Raw genomic sequence first — 14,055 nt, forward strand, 5'->3', positions numbered from 1 at the left:
ATGTCCCGCTGATGCCTTGCCCCGCCTTCCGGACGCGAGTTTCAAAAAGCGCTCTGCAGCCTCCGCTGTGTTTATTGGTACTAGAAAGAGGTTCACTGGAGAGTCAGGGACTTAGCAGTGAATCCCAGGGAGGGAAAAGCATGGGGTCTTCTCCAGTTCGCTCATTTTCCAAATGATGTGGCCGAGGCTTACAAAGTATCTGAGGGCAGGTCTGGGTCTGAAAGTGGGACGTCACCCTGAGCCAGGCTGGAGAGGTCAAAGAGCTCTGTTGGCCGAGCTCAGCGCCACAGCGCGCTGTGCCAGGAAGACTTTATTCTGCGCCTCCTGAGGTAAAGGGTAAAGAGAGGTGGAGATGAGACAGATCTTCTCTCCACCCGTGTCCCTTTCCATATTCCCCAGGACCCCTTCCCAGGGACCGGGCCTGGCTCACCGTCTCTATCTGGCGTTTGAGTTCAGAGATGAGGCGTCCATATGAGTTAGCCAGGGCCACGGTATACACCATCAGGATGCTAGAAGAGACGGAATGGAAGCTACTCCCCAAACGCCCTTAGAATATCTTCAACTTAGGGCTCATTAGTAATCAGGAGTCTGGACCTCCTCCTTCAGACTCAAGAAGTCTAGTATCCCAGCCCCCTCCTTTCCTCAGACCCAAGAGTCTGGACCCCCAGCCCCCTTCTCTCTTGGAAGCAGGCAGCGGGACCCCAGGTCAGACATTCAAACTCAGACCCAGGAGTCTAGGGCTCTCACCTGGAGATCAGCAGAAGGGGCACAGCAAAAGCCTGGGTCCCCAGGAAGAAGAGAAATTCCTGGGCAGTCTGAGGGAGCTTGCAAATAGACTCGGGGATCTTGGCCCAGATGGACGACTGCCCCCGGAATGGACCACACAGCTTAGAAGGTGGGATCCTGAAGTCAGAGACAGGCAGAGCTCAAGGATGGCCAAAAGTCAGAACCCTGGAGAAAGGAGGAAGGAGGGAGGGAGAGAGAGGCAGGTGCCTCTCACACTTACAGGAAGATGCTATAAAGCACAGGAACGGTGGAGCTGGCCAGACCCAGGAGAAGGACCAGGGGGAAGAAGAAGTTCACAGTGGAGGCCCGAAAGGTGCGGGAGGCCGGGGAGCAGGTGGAGAAGAGGGTGATCTGGTGGGGGGGGATGAGGGAATCTGAGCCCCAGACTCTCCTTCTCCACCATCCAGGAGCCCTGGTCCCTGGCCTCCTCTCCTCAGTCAGGGTCCAGGAGCCCCAGTTCTTTTCCACTATCAGACACAGGAGTCCGGGTCCCCCCTTCCCTCAGACCTAAAAGTTGGGATGCCCTGGACCCCTCCTCCCACATCCAGGAGTCTGTCCTCCAGACCCACCCTCCGTCAGGATCTAGTAGTCCACGACCCTGGCATCCTCCCCCGCCGGGACCCAGTAGTCATATCCCTCAGTCCCCTCCTCCCCCCAGGACCCAGAAGCCCAAGCCCCAATACCTCCCGCTTCAGACCCAAGGGTGCTCCCCACCCCTCACCTTCTTCAAATAGAAAAGCAGCAGAAACTTGGCCGTGTTGAGCAAAGGCAGTAAAGGGCAGAAAAAACTCCCCACCCAGACCACTGTCTGTGCGTAGATGAGCCCCAGCACTTCGTCAGGCACCTGGAACTCCAGGGTCCCCGCAAAACGACCCAGCGCCCCGGGACAGAGGCCACAGAGCAGCCTGAGGGGCGGGGTGAGGCCGGGCCGAATCAGAGGCGGGCCGGCCACGGGTTTCCCCGCCTTCACCGTCCCGCCCACCAATCGGAAGTGAGCATATCTGGGGGTGGGGCGGAGCCTTCAAGGTTCTGGAGGGGGTGTGTCTAGAGGGCGGGGCTTGAGGCGTAGAGGTAATCATGGCAGTAGGGACAGGGCCACAGGGAAGTGACTACCAAACTCGTGGAGGGGCGGGGTCTGCGGACAGGGCAGTCAGAGGCAGGGCTAGAAAGGGGCGGGGCGAAAGAGAAAACTGGGTGCGGGGCGGGGCCACAGCAAGGGGCGGGACTCTCACTTCCGAGGAAACTGGATGAGCATCGTGACTGCCAGGCCGGTCAGGAGGTCAAACAGCAGGAGTTTGTACATCTCCTGTCCCAGGCGAGTCTCCCAGCACTGAGGAAGGAAGAACAGGTCATAAAGACCTCAGGACCCAGACACCTGTAGACCCGAACGTCTGAGTCTCCAAACTGCAAGCATATGAGATTCTATCAATACTTTCTCTGGGGGTCTTTAGGGGTTTTTTTAATCCATACCCCTGTCCTCAAGGGGAAGGTATTCTAGCACCCCAAGCTCCCCTTTCCTCCCAAGCCAGGGGTCCGGACCCACCGGGCTCCTCCTTTCCTTCAAGGACCCAGGAGTCCGTCCCCTCCCACCCCTCATCCTCACCGGAAGTTCTTTGTAATTGTAGCCACAGGTTTTGCACTCCTCAGCGTTCGCATTTCCCCGGCAAGTGATCTGATTCCAGAGAGACAAGAGCAGGACCGGCAGGGAGACCAGGCGGAGAGACATTGTCCTGGCAAGGGGAAGAGGGAGAAAGGGAATCAGCACTGACCGAGTGCCCACCACGTGCCTGGACCCTCCTGTGTGGAGCGTGCTCACAATTCTCCCCATTTCCCAGATGAAGAAAACTGAGGCTCAGTGACAGGAAGAGTTGGGATTTGAATCCAGATCCCACTGGATCCCATATCCTGACGATTTCAGTCTCTTATTTGCTACAACCAATGTCCCCCGACCAGCCCCACCATCATCCCCAGCCCACCCCAGGAGTCCAGAACCTGAGCAGGATAAAAACGATCTGGCGGCTCCTGGTGTAGCCCTCCAGTGGGGCAATGAGCTTGAACACCGGTGGCAGCACGAAGTTGACCCCGGAGATGAAGATGGACGGAAGGTACTCCACCACGAGCTTCAGCAGTGGCGTCCCCTGGATATGATGCATCTCCTAGGAGGGAGGGTGGACCAAGAGAAGAGGCTCTGGGGCCCTTCAGGAGCCATGCTTAACATCCTCCCCCAGCCTCTTCCTCTTTCATCACCCTGAAGTCCAAAGTCCAAACATAATCACCCCCCCACACCAATCCCTCCTCTCTGAGATTCCAGGAATCATAGGCCTCAGTCTCCTCCACCCCTGGAAATGTAGGAACCAGGCCCTTTCCTCCCCCGGGGCCCTCCACACCTGCAGCTTCGCAGTGGCCTCTGTAGCCCGGTAGACGCCGAAGAGGGCTGCCCACAGGAGTGCCACCACCGCCACGTTGAGCAGCACCCGCACCGACCACACCCTGGCTTGTTGGCCCAGCGTCCGCACCGCAGCCTGGCGCCGCACCGCTGCTTCCTCCAGCTCCACCTAAGGCCGGAAGAGACGTCCACTTGGGTTCCATTACCCTAGGTGCAGCCTGTGGTCCAGAGCCCAGGCTCAACGTGAACCGATGCAGCACCGCCCCTCCAAGAACATCTATAATCCTTATCCCAACCCATCCAGGGCCCTCCAGGTGACAATTGAGATCTGGCTCCGCCCCCAAGGCCCCGCCCAACACGTCCAGCTCCTCCCAGGACCCGCCCAGCACTCATGCCTGGTGTTTGGAGTTACAGTTCTACTTTATCAAGCCCTTTCTGGCCACACCCTTCTCTTAACTTTGAGCCGAGGAGCTTTAGGTACCGCCCGTTTCCTGCTGCTAGCTTTTTCCTGTACCCTTTGACTTCAGGCATCCCTTGGCCCCTTTCCCCCAAGGCCCGCCTCCTTAGAAGAAAGCTCCGCCCAGCATCTCTCTGGAGGCCCGGTCCCTGGTCTAGGCCCCGCCCATTCTCTCAGCCCCGCCCCCTCGGGTGACATCTGGTTGTAGGCCCCCCCACCCCTAAGCGCACCTGCAACTCAAATAGGATGTTACGCTGGCGCAGCCGCACGTGGACCTTCCCGCTGAGGCCAAAGTCCCAGGCGGAGAACACCCGGTGGCTGTAGCTGGTCGCGGCCCCTGACTCAGCCAACAGCGTCTGCTTCAGGCCAGACACCGAGCTAAGAGAGGGGAGATCCGAGAGACGGGGTGTAGCAGGACAGCCACAAGCAGGGGGGATCCCCCTCTCCCCTTCTGGGGCAAACAGGGAAAATGAACTCTAAGACCTTGGGCATTTGGAGAGCTGCTACCTGGTGGAGACGTATACAGTCATTGTCGCCAAAGACCAAGAAAGAGATGCAGAGAGGCCCAGAGGAGGCCAGACACCCAAAAAGAAAAGATGGAAACCTAAGAGATAACGACAGCTCTCCAGAGAGCAGAGAACAGAGACTCTGGGGAGAGAGACGTTCAGAGGGAAGACTGAGACCCCCAAAGGGGGGCAGAGATTCCAAGAAAAGGGGACAAAGACTCAGAGAAAAAGAGACGGAGAAAGGGGGGGGTGGTCAGAGACTCAGAAGAGGAGGGGGCAGGTAAAGAGACTGGAGAGAGGGGGACAGAGACCCAGGGAGGGGATAGAAAACCAGAGAAAAGGAAAGAAACAGAAAACAGCAGGAAGACTCCACATCCACCTTCGCCGCCCCGGCGCTGGCCCCCATCACCTCTCAAGTGGGCCCAGAGGACTCCCACCTGCTCTCCCTGCTAACACCTGTGCCCGGTCTCCGCTCCCGAGCTAGTAGAGCGTTCCTTTCAAGCGGATCCGATGGCATTCCCACTTAAAACCTATTCTGCAGCTTCTCTTTGTTTTTTGGTTGTTTTTTTAAAAAAATCTTTCGGCTGTGCCCTGCAGCGTGTGGGATCTTAGTTCCCCGACCAGGGATGGAACCCGCGCCCCCTGCAGTGGAAGCGCAGAGTCTTAACCACTGGACCGCCAGGGAAGTCACAGCTTCTCTTTGTTCTTGAGTCCTAGGCTCCTTCATAGCATAGCCCCCCTGATCTGGCCCCCACCTACCTCTCCAAGCTCAAATCCTGTCCCCCCTCCTCCTCCTCGCCTTTCATTTCCCAACCTCTTTCCACCACAGGGCCTTTGCACTCACGGTCCCCTCCGTCTGCAATGCTGGTGTCTTGGCTGTTCACCTGGCTGGCTCCCTCCCAACATTCCAGTCTTCCTCTACAGGTCACTTCCTCAGAGAGTTCTTTACTGACCACTCCATCTAATGAGGGTCCCCACCCATTATTCTCTATCACACGGGGGCAGCAAACTATGGCCCTGGGACCAAATCCTGTTTTTGTAAATAAAGTTTGATTGGCACACAGCCACACCCACTCATTTTCCTACTGTCCACAGCTGCTTTTGCCCAGCAGACTGTAGTTGAGACAGAGACCACATGGCCTGCAAAGATGAAAATATTTCCTACCTGGCCTTCATTTTTTTTTTATCAGAAAAAAAATTGTGCTGATCCCTGCTCTATGCTCTATTGTATCCTCCCATTTGTTTTCTACATAGTACAGCTCCCAAACTCAAATTGCTGACTTGCCTGTTTATTTAACAGTCTTATCTTGAAATTTATCTCCCCTACTCGACTGTAAGCTGGACAAAGGTAGGGGGACCCCCATCTGGTGTTCCTGGGCCCTGTCACGGTGCCTGGCATTTAGGAAACACTCCTCTTTTTTTTTTTTTTTTTTAAGTTCTTGGTTTCTTTCTTGATCCTAGTGCCTTCCCTTGGGGATCTCCCAGGCTTGCCTGAATGCCAGTGAGTCTCAGGTTTGTAACTTCAGTCCAGACTCCTCTGCAGAACCCACGTATGCAACTGCCTACTCAATATTCCCTCATCAGTCCAAAAGGCATCCCGGAATCATCTGGTCCAAAATTGCACCCCGGATATTCCCCGACAAGCCTGTTCTTTCTACAGCCCTCCCCATCTCAACTGACAGCAAACACCTGGAGTCATTCTTAACTTCCATCATTTGCCACACCCCACATGCAATTATTAGAGAATCCTGTGGGCTTTCCTCTCAACATATATACAGTCTCCCTTTATATAAAGAACAAATGGGCCAAAAGCAAGCTATAGGGTCAATAGAAACAATGGTGGTTGGGCACGTGGGGGGATGGAGTAAGCTGAGGAGATACTGAGGAGCTTCTGGAAGCTAGTCATGTTCTATTTCTTGATGTGGATGGGAAATGTACCAAGATCTATACTTTGGTTCGTCCATTTTTCTGGGTGTGTGTGTGTGTGTGTGTGTGTGTTTTGTCATGCCATGCAGCTTTCAGGATCTTAGTTCCCCGACCAGGGATTGAACCCAGGCCCCAGCAGTGAAAGCACAGCGTCCTAACCACTGGACCACCAGGGAATTCCCTGTGATTTTTTATTTTTAATGAGAAATATATATGGTCAACTAATATTCGACAAGGAGGCCCACATACTCAGTGGGGAAAGGACAGTCTCTTCAATAAATGGTGTTGGGAAAACTGGATATCTACATGCAGAAGACTGACATTAGACCCCAACCTTAAACCATTCACAAAAATTAACTCTAAATGGATTTAATACTTAAGCATAAGACCTGAAACTGAAAAACTCCTAGAAGAAAACAGAAGAAAGTCTCCTTGACGTTGGTCTGAGCAACGTTCTTTTGGATGTGACACCAAAAGCACAAGTAACCAAAGGAAAAATTAATAAATGGGGCTACTAAAAAGCTTATACATAGCAAAAGAAACAATCCAAAAAAGGATAAGGCAACCTACAGAATGAGAGAAAATACTTGCATATCATCTATCTGATAAAGGGTTAATATCTAAAATATAGAAAGAATTCATAGAACTCAATAGCAAAAAAACAAAACACCAACCAACCAACCAACCCAAACAACCCCATTAAAAAATGGGCAGAGGAATTGAATAGACATTTTTTCAAAGAAGACAAGCAGATGGCCGACAGGTATATAAAAAGGTGCTCAACGTCACTAATCATCCGGGAAATGCAAATCAAAATCATGAGCTATCACCTCACACCTGTCAGAAAGACTATCACCGGGCTTCCCTGGTGGCACAGTGGTTAAGAATCCGCCTACCAATGCAGGGGACACGGGTTCGAGCCCTGGTCCAGGAAGATCCCATGGAGCAACTAAGCCTGTGCGCCACAACTGCTGAGCCCGTGTGCCACAACTACTGAAGCTTGCACGCCTAGAGCCCGTGCTCCGCAACAAGAGGAACCACCGCAATGAGAAGCCTGCGCACTGCAGCGAAGAGTAGCCCCCGCTCGCTGCAACTAGAGAAAGCCCGCGCGCAGCAACGAAGACCCAACGCAGCCAAAAATAAAATATTAATTAATTAATTATTTTTTTAAAAAAAGAAAGAAAGGCTGTCACCAAGAAGGTAAGAGATAACAGATGTTGGAGAGGATGTGGAAAAACAGGAACCCTTGTGCCTTGTGCAATGATAACAGGAATGTAAATTGATTCAGACACTAAGGAAAACAGTATGGAGTTTCCTCAAAAAAATTAAAAATGGAACTACCATATAATCCAGCAATCCCACTTCTGGGTATTTATCCAAAGAGAATGAAAACAGAATCTCAAAAGGATATCTGCCCCTGCACGTTCACTGCAGCATCATTCACAGTAGTCAAGATATGGAAACAACCTAAGTGTCTGTCAACAGATGATATATTTTATATATATACACAATGGAATATTATTCAGCCATGAAAAAAGAAGGAACTCTTGCCATTTGAGACAACAGGGATGGACCTTGAGGGTATTATGCTAAGTGAGATAAGTCAGACAGAGAAAGACAAATACTGTATGAGATATCACTTATATGTGGAACCTAAAAAAGCCAAACACATAGAAACAGATTAGAACAGTAGTTAGCAGGGCTGGGGCGGGGGGTGCAGGAACTGGGGAGATGTGGTTCAAAGGGTACCAACATCCAGTTATAAGATGAGTAAGTTCTGGGGATCTAATGTACAATATTCTGCCTGTTGTTAACAGTGCTGCATTATATACTTGAAAGTTGCTAAGAAAGTAGATCTTAAATGTTCTCGCCAAAAAAAGAAATGGTAACTGACTTGATGGAGGTGTTAGCTAACCTATGGTGGTAATCATATTGCGATATATAAAGGCATCAAATCAACACAGTGTACGCCATCAACCTACACAATGTTATGTGTCAATTATATCTCAATAACGCGGGGGGAAAAAAGAAATTCAATGAAAAAAAAAAAAAACTAAGCCCAAAACTGACCACTTGTCACCACCCTGGTCCAAGCCACCTCTCTTGGTGATTTTTGCAATTGATTGCAATAATCTCATAACTATTCTACTTGCTGCTGCCTTGCCCTTAAGCTCTCTCCGTCCCTTTCCCTCTCCCCAGCTCCCCTCTCTTCCATAGAGCCATAGATTCTTTTCTTTTAAAACCTAAATCAGATCAGGGTGATCTGCTCAGGCACCTGCAATGAGTCCCATCTCAGAAATAATCCCAATTCTTTACAGAATGTGGGCCCATCCCCTACTGCTCCCCCCTCTCTACTCGCCCCCTGCCTCTCTCTGATCCAGCCCCACACGCCTCCTTGTGCACCCTGAAACACGCCAGCCCTGCTCCTGCCTTGCTCCAGCTGCACCCTCTGCCTGGAATACCTTTCCCCAGGTATCTGAGTGACCAAATCCCTCACTTTCTCAATGTCTTTGCCTAAACACCATGTCCTCAATGAAGCTTCCCAGACACCCTATTAAAACAGCAGCCTGGGGGCTTCCCTTGTGGCACAGTGGTTAAGAATCCGCCTGCCAATGCAGGGGACACGGGTTCGAGCCCTGGTCCGGGAAGATCCCACATGATGCGGAGCAACTAAGCCCGTGCACCACAACTACTCAGCACACAAGCCACAACTACTCAGCCCACGAGCCACAACTACTGAAGCCCGCGCACCTAGAGCCCGTGCTCCGCAACAAGAGAAGCACTGCAATGAGAAACCTGCGCACAATAACGAAGAGTAGCCCCCACTCGCCGCAACTAGAGAAAGCCCACGCGCAGCAACGAAGACCCAACGCAGCCAAAAATAAATAACAACAACAACAACAAAACACACACACAAAAAACAGCAGCCTGGCCTTTTTCCGGTAAGTGGCCTGAGGTGACCTCTAAAAATGGTTCGCTATTCACTTGACCCAGAAAACCCCACAAAATCATGCAAGTCAAGAGGTTCAAATCTTCGTGTTCACTTTAAGAACACTCGTGAAACTGCCCAGGCCATTAAGGGTATGCATATCCAAAAAGCCACCAAGTATCTGAAGGATATCACTTTAAAGAAGCAATGTGGATTTTTTGATGATGCTGATTCACTTTGTTATACAGCAGAAACTAACACAACATTGTAAAGCAATTATACTCCAATAAAGATGTTTAAAGAAAAAAACAAAAAAAGCGATGTGTGCTGTTCCGTCGTTACTGTGGTGGAGTTGGTAGGTGTGCCCAGGCCAAACAGTGGGGCTGGACGCAGGGTCGGTGACCCAAAAAGTGCTGAATTTTCACTGCACATGCTCAAAAATGCAGAGAGTAATGCTGAACTTAAGGGCTTAGATGTAGACTCTCTGGTCACTGAGCACGTCCAGGCGAACAAAGCCCCCAGGATGCGGTGCAGAACTTACAGAGCTCATGGTCAGATCAACCCATACATGAGCTCTCCCTGCCACATTGAGATGATCCTTACTGAAAAAGAACAGATTGTTCCTAAACCAGAAGAGGAGGTTGCGCAGAAGAAAAAGCTGTCCCAGAAGAAACTGAAGAAACAAAAACTTATGGCCCGGGAATAAATGCTGCAAAAAATAAATGCAAAAAAAAGTGAAAACAAAAAACCCCCAGCAGCCTGGGGAGTTCCCTGGCGGTCCAGTGGTTAGGACTCAATACTTTCACTGCTGGGGCCCGGGTTCAATCCCTGGTCAGGGAACTAAGATCCCACAAGCTGTGTGGTGTGGAGAAAACAAAACAAAACAAAACAGCAGCAACCTGGCCCAGTATCACTGTCAATCCCCCTCACCTGCTCTGCTTGTACCCAATCACCCTCTAACAAGCCATGCAATCCACTCATTAGGGCTTATTGCTTATCACGCGTCTCTCCTGTTAAAATGTCAGCTCCCCCAGGACCAGACTCTGTTGGGTTTTTGTTTGTTTGTTCTCTTTTGCCAGCTGCCTAGAACAATGCCCGGCCCATAGTATCTGCTCAATAAATATCTGTTGCATGAGTGAATGAATCACCTCTATTTGTTTAGCATTCTCCCCTCCAGAAAAGATGTAATTAATCTGCTTGCTTGTTTAATATCTTACCTTCCCCACTAGACTGTAAGTCACAGGAGGGAGAAACTTCTCATCTTTATCCCTGGCCTGCAGCAATCATGAAGCATTTTAAAATTCGATTGCAACTCAAACGGAGAGAAAGGGACCACAGAGCAAGACTCGGGATTCTGGAGGAGGGGATCTATCACTGCTACTCCCCCATGGTCTGGGGGGCCTGGGCGTAGGGGTGGCACTGACCGGTGCAGGGTGAGCAGCAGGTAGAGGAGGCAAACGGCGAAGGTGCAGCACAGGTAGGTGATGGCCAGGTGTGGGCGGGGCGGGTAGAACCCATAGAAGAGAGGAGACCATTCTAGAAAACCCTGGGGAAGGAAAGGCAGGGCAGAGGTCACCACGGGTCTGGGTGGAGGCAGGGTTCAGGGAGCTGGGCCATCAGGGTCGGGGGTCACTGAAGGCACTAGGGCTCAGAGCGGGGGCTTCCCAGGGACACAGGCACGCACCTCTCCGGAGAGCAAATTGAAGAGCTCGGTGGAAAAGGCAACCAGGCCCTGAGAGCCGGGGCTGTAGGAGCCGCAGGGTGAGGAGGCGTTAGGGGCAGGGGGACCAGGGGGAGCCCCTTCCAACCAGGTGGGCAGCAGAATCATGCAGGCTGTAAGCACGGAGGCCAGCACGTTGAGAAGCAGCAGGAAGCGCAGCAGGGAGAAGTAGGACTTAGTGCCGGCGCCAAACTGGCCTGCAGGGGGCAGCAGAGAGGCCGTGGGCTCCTTTCTCGTCCCAGGCCCCTCCTCCCTCAGACCCGGGAGTTCAGCCCCCAGCCCCTCCTCCCTCAGGCCCAGGGGTCCAGGCCCCCGGCCCCTCCCACCTCAGACCCAGGGGTCCGGGTCCCCAGCCCCTCCCCCCTCAGACCCAGGCGTCCAGGTCACCAGCCCCTCCTCCCTCAGACCCAGGGGTCCAGTCCCGTCCCAAGATGCCAGACCAAAGCCCAGTGTACCCCCAATCCTCTTCAGCGTCCACTCCCAGGGCTGCATGGAGCGCAGGCCTTCCCGCACCTTCTCCTTGGACCTCCGAAGCCGAAGAGTCCAGTGGGCGGCCCTGGACCCCGAGCCCTGAGCCACTTGGTTCCTGGCAAGGCTCTGTCTGGGAGGGAAACAGAGTCAGACACAGAAAAGGAAGGGCCTAGTGGCCCCAAATGGAAACCACCCACCTGTAGAAACAACCTAATCCTTGAACCAGGAAGTTAGTTGAAATATATTCCTAACACGGGATACTCCATAGCAATGAAAAGAAACACACCTAATGCTCAGCATAGGAAGACAGACAGAAAATACAGACTGCAGGGTTCGATTTACACAAAGGCACAGAGCAAACACAGTTAAACTCTTCTCTTTAGGGCTACACACACAGGTGACAAAGCTATGAAGAAAAGCAAGGAATGATCCTCAGTGAAAGTCTGGGAAGAAGAAAGGGGGTTGCCCTAGGTGGCGTTTACCTGGGCCCTCACTTTGGGGAAACTCTTTAAGTTTCTACATGGTGTTTCATGCACTTTTCTGTCAGCAAATACCATCATGAAGTAAAAAATGAAAAAAAAAGAAAAAAGAAAGGTAGTTGTGATATTGTGATTTATAATAAGAAATATATATTTGGTAGTGTATGATGATCTCACATGTGGAATCTAAAAAAACCGAACTCAAAAGAATAAATAAATAAAAATTAAAAAAAAAACCAAACCAAACTCAAAAGAGCTTAGGATGGTGTTTACCAGGGGCTGGGGATAGGGTAGGGAAATGGAGATGTTGGTCAAAGAGTACAAACTTCCAGTTATAAGATGAATAAATTCTGGGGATTTAAGGTATAGCTTGGTGATTGTAGCTCATAATACTGTGTTGTATACGTGAAGCTTGCTAGGAGAGTAGATCTTCAATGTTCTGACCACTGAAAAGAAATAGTAATTATGTGACATGATGGAGATGTTGGCTAGCGCTACTGGGGTAATCACTTTGCAATATATCAATATAAGTGTATCAAATCAACACATTGCACACCTTAAACTTGCACGATGCTGTATGTCAACTGTATCTAAATAAAACTGGAAAAAACTTTTTAAAAAAGTATATATTCGGTCTTTGTCCTGTTTCTGGCACACAGTTCTTAAATCCTCGAATTTCCTAAGTGGTGACAGTGATAAAGGTGCCTTTTTTTTTTTTTTTAAAGGTGCCTTTTTTATGTTAATGAGGTTATATCTCCAGGTAGATAGCGTCAGAATTGAGTTGAATTGTTGGACACCAAGCTAGTGTCAGAGCGTCAGAAAATTCCCCACAATCCTGAATCGGTGTCAGGATTATGTAAGGAACAAGGGTCAGTTTTCAAGGGCTCCCTGAAGAGTCACACAGGGCCCCGTTCTCGGAAGGGCGTCCCACTTGCTGTGCTGTTTGAATGCTGTGCTGTTGCCGTCTTAAAATGAGTAATAATTGTTGAACAGGAGACCCAGCATTTTCAGCTTTCACTGGGTCTGTAAATTATGTAGCGGGAAAGAGGAAAGAAAGAAATGAAAGAGTGATAGGCTTTGAAGAGGGGGAGGCAGAGACAGACATAAAGCAGAGAGGAAAAAAACCTGACAGATTTCAGACACCCAGAGAGAAATAGAGGCAGACAGCCTTGGAGGGACAGACGACGCAAAGAGACGAGAACTTGGGAGAGAGAGAGAGAGAGGAGAAAGAATCCCGGAGACAGGACTCCTTGCAATCAGAGAAGCACAAACACAGACAGGAGAGAAAGAAACCCAGAGGCAGCTCTGAGAGAGGCAGGGACTGACAGAAGGACAGAGTGAGATGGAGACAGAGCCTCCAACGAGTGGGAGGATGGTCCACACCTGGCTGGGAGGTGAGAGGTGGGAGGTGGGAGGTGGGCCTCACCTGTGTGCCCGTCTGGCCTGCATGGGCCACGGCAGTTCCCGGGAAGGGCCAGGCTCCTGCAGCTCCTTTTGTGTGGCTTCTGCAAGGGACTGGGTGCTCCTCTGTCCGTCCTCCTCCTCCTCCACGGCCCCCCAGGGCAGCACCCCAGGGCCTCGGTACCGAAGGGTAGCAGCACTGGGGAGCTCATTAAGCACAGAGGACAGCGACGGACCTGGGGCAGGAGGACAGGCGGCTGGGAGAGTCCAGGCGTCCAGGCCCCCAGTCCCTCCCTCAGACGCAGGGGTCCAGACCCCCAGCCCCTCCCCCCTCAGATCCGGGAGTTTGGAATCCCCGGTCCCAGACACACCCCATAGCCCCGCCAAGCACCCAAGTGCGGCCCCTCCAGGCCCCTCTTACCCCGGGGCTGAGGAGTTCGCTCCTCAACTTCCTTTTCCCTCTAATTCAGGTTGTGATCCCGGCCCCTCCCATTCCTCAGATACCCTCAGATACTCCAGCCCCTAGCCCTCTCCTCCTCCAAGACTCCGGGTCTCCAGACTCCTCCCCAGGACCCAGAAGTCCCAGCCTCTGGGTCCCCTCTCCCCCAGAGACCCGGGAGCCGAAGCCCCTCCCCTTTCGGCCCTGGGGTCCCAGGAGGCGGACCTCCGTTCTCCCCCTCCCTCAGGACTTCTGCCAACCAGGGGAGTGGGACCTGACCTTCCTCGGGCTCCCCCACCTGTTCTGGCCTCCCGGGGTGCCGGCCACCCCCCAGAGGAGGCCCAGGCGTCCGGTTCCCACATCGGGCTCTCTTCCATGGCCCCAGCCGAGGATCTGTTTCCGTCTCTAGGGCCAGCTGAGCGGGGACTGCCCCAGGTGAGGGAGGAGCCTGAGACAGGGGCACACCTGGCCGCCAGGTGGCCCGGAGGAAATACCCGGCACTTCCCATAAACTGTCAGGGCCTCTGCTCCGAAAGGTCTCCTGGGAGCTGAAGTC

At 52.1% G+C, this 14,055-nt stretch overlaps 1 protein-coding gene and 1 pseudogene across 1 annotated transcript; one reads left to right on the top strand and one right to left on the bottom strand.

The window, feature by feature from the left end:
• Window positions 1-52: 52 nt before the first annotated feature.
• On the bottom strand, window positions 53-13,993 carry TMC4 (transmembrane channel like 4). Its single transcript, XM_057533524.1, has 15 exons — window positions 13,799-13,993; window positions 13,087-13,297; window positions 11,166-11,311; window positions 10,675-10,907; window positions 10,415-10,536; window positions 3,860-4,007; window positions 3,174-3,341; window positions 2,779-2,942; window positions 2,390-2,516; window positions 2,019-2,116; window positions 1,508-1,691; window positions 1,007-1,137; window positions 748-903; window positions 431-509; window positions 53-324 (listed from the first exon to the last, which is right to left on the bottom strand). The coding sequence occupies exons 1-15, from the start codon at window positions 13,875-13,877 to the stop codon at window positions 256-258; spliced, it is 2,115 nt and encodes a 704-aa protein (XP_057389507.1). The 5' UTR covers window positions 13,878-13,993; the 3' UTR covers window positions 53-255.
• LOC114237866 (60S ribosomal protein L17-like) lies at window positions 4,446-10,686 on the top strand (annotated as a pseudogene).
• Window positions 13,994-14,055: the final 62 nt, after the last annotated feature.

The sequence above is a fragment of the Balaenoptera acutorostrata genome, chromosome 19 (genome assembly GCF_949987535.1).
Source record: "Balaenoptera acutorostrata chromosome 19, mBalAcu1.1, whole genome shotgun sequence".
In the NCBI taxonomy this organism is placed as follows: domain Eukaryota; kingdom Metazoa; phylum Chordata; class Mammalia; order Artiodactyla; family Balaenopteridae; genus Balaenoptera; species Balaenoptera acutorostrata.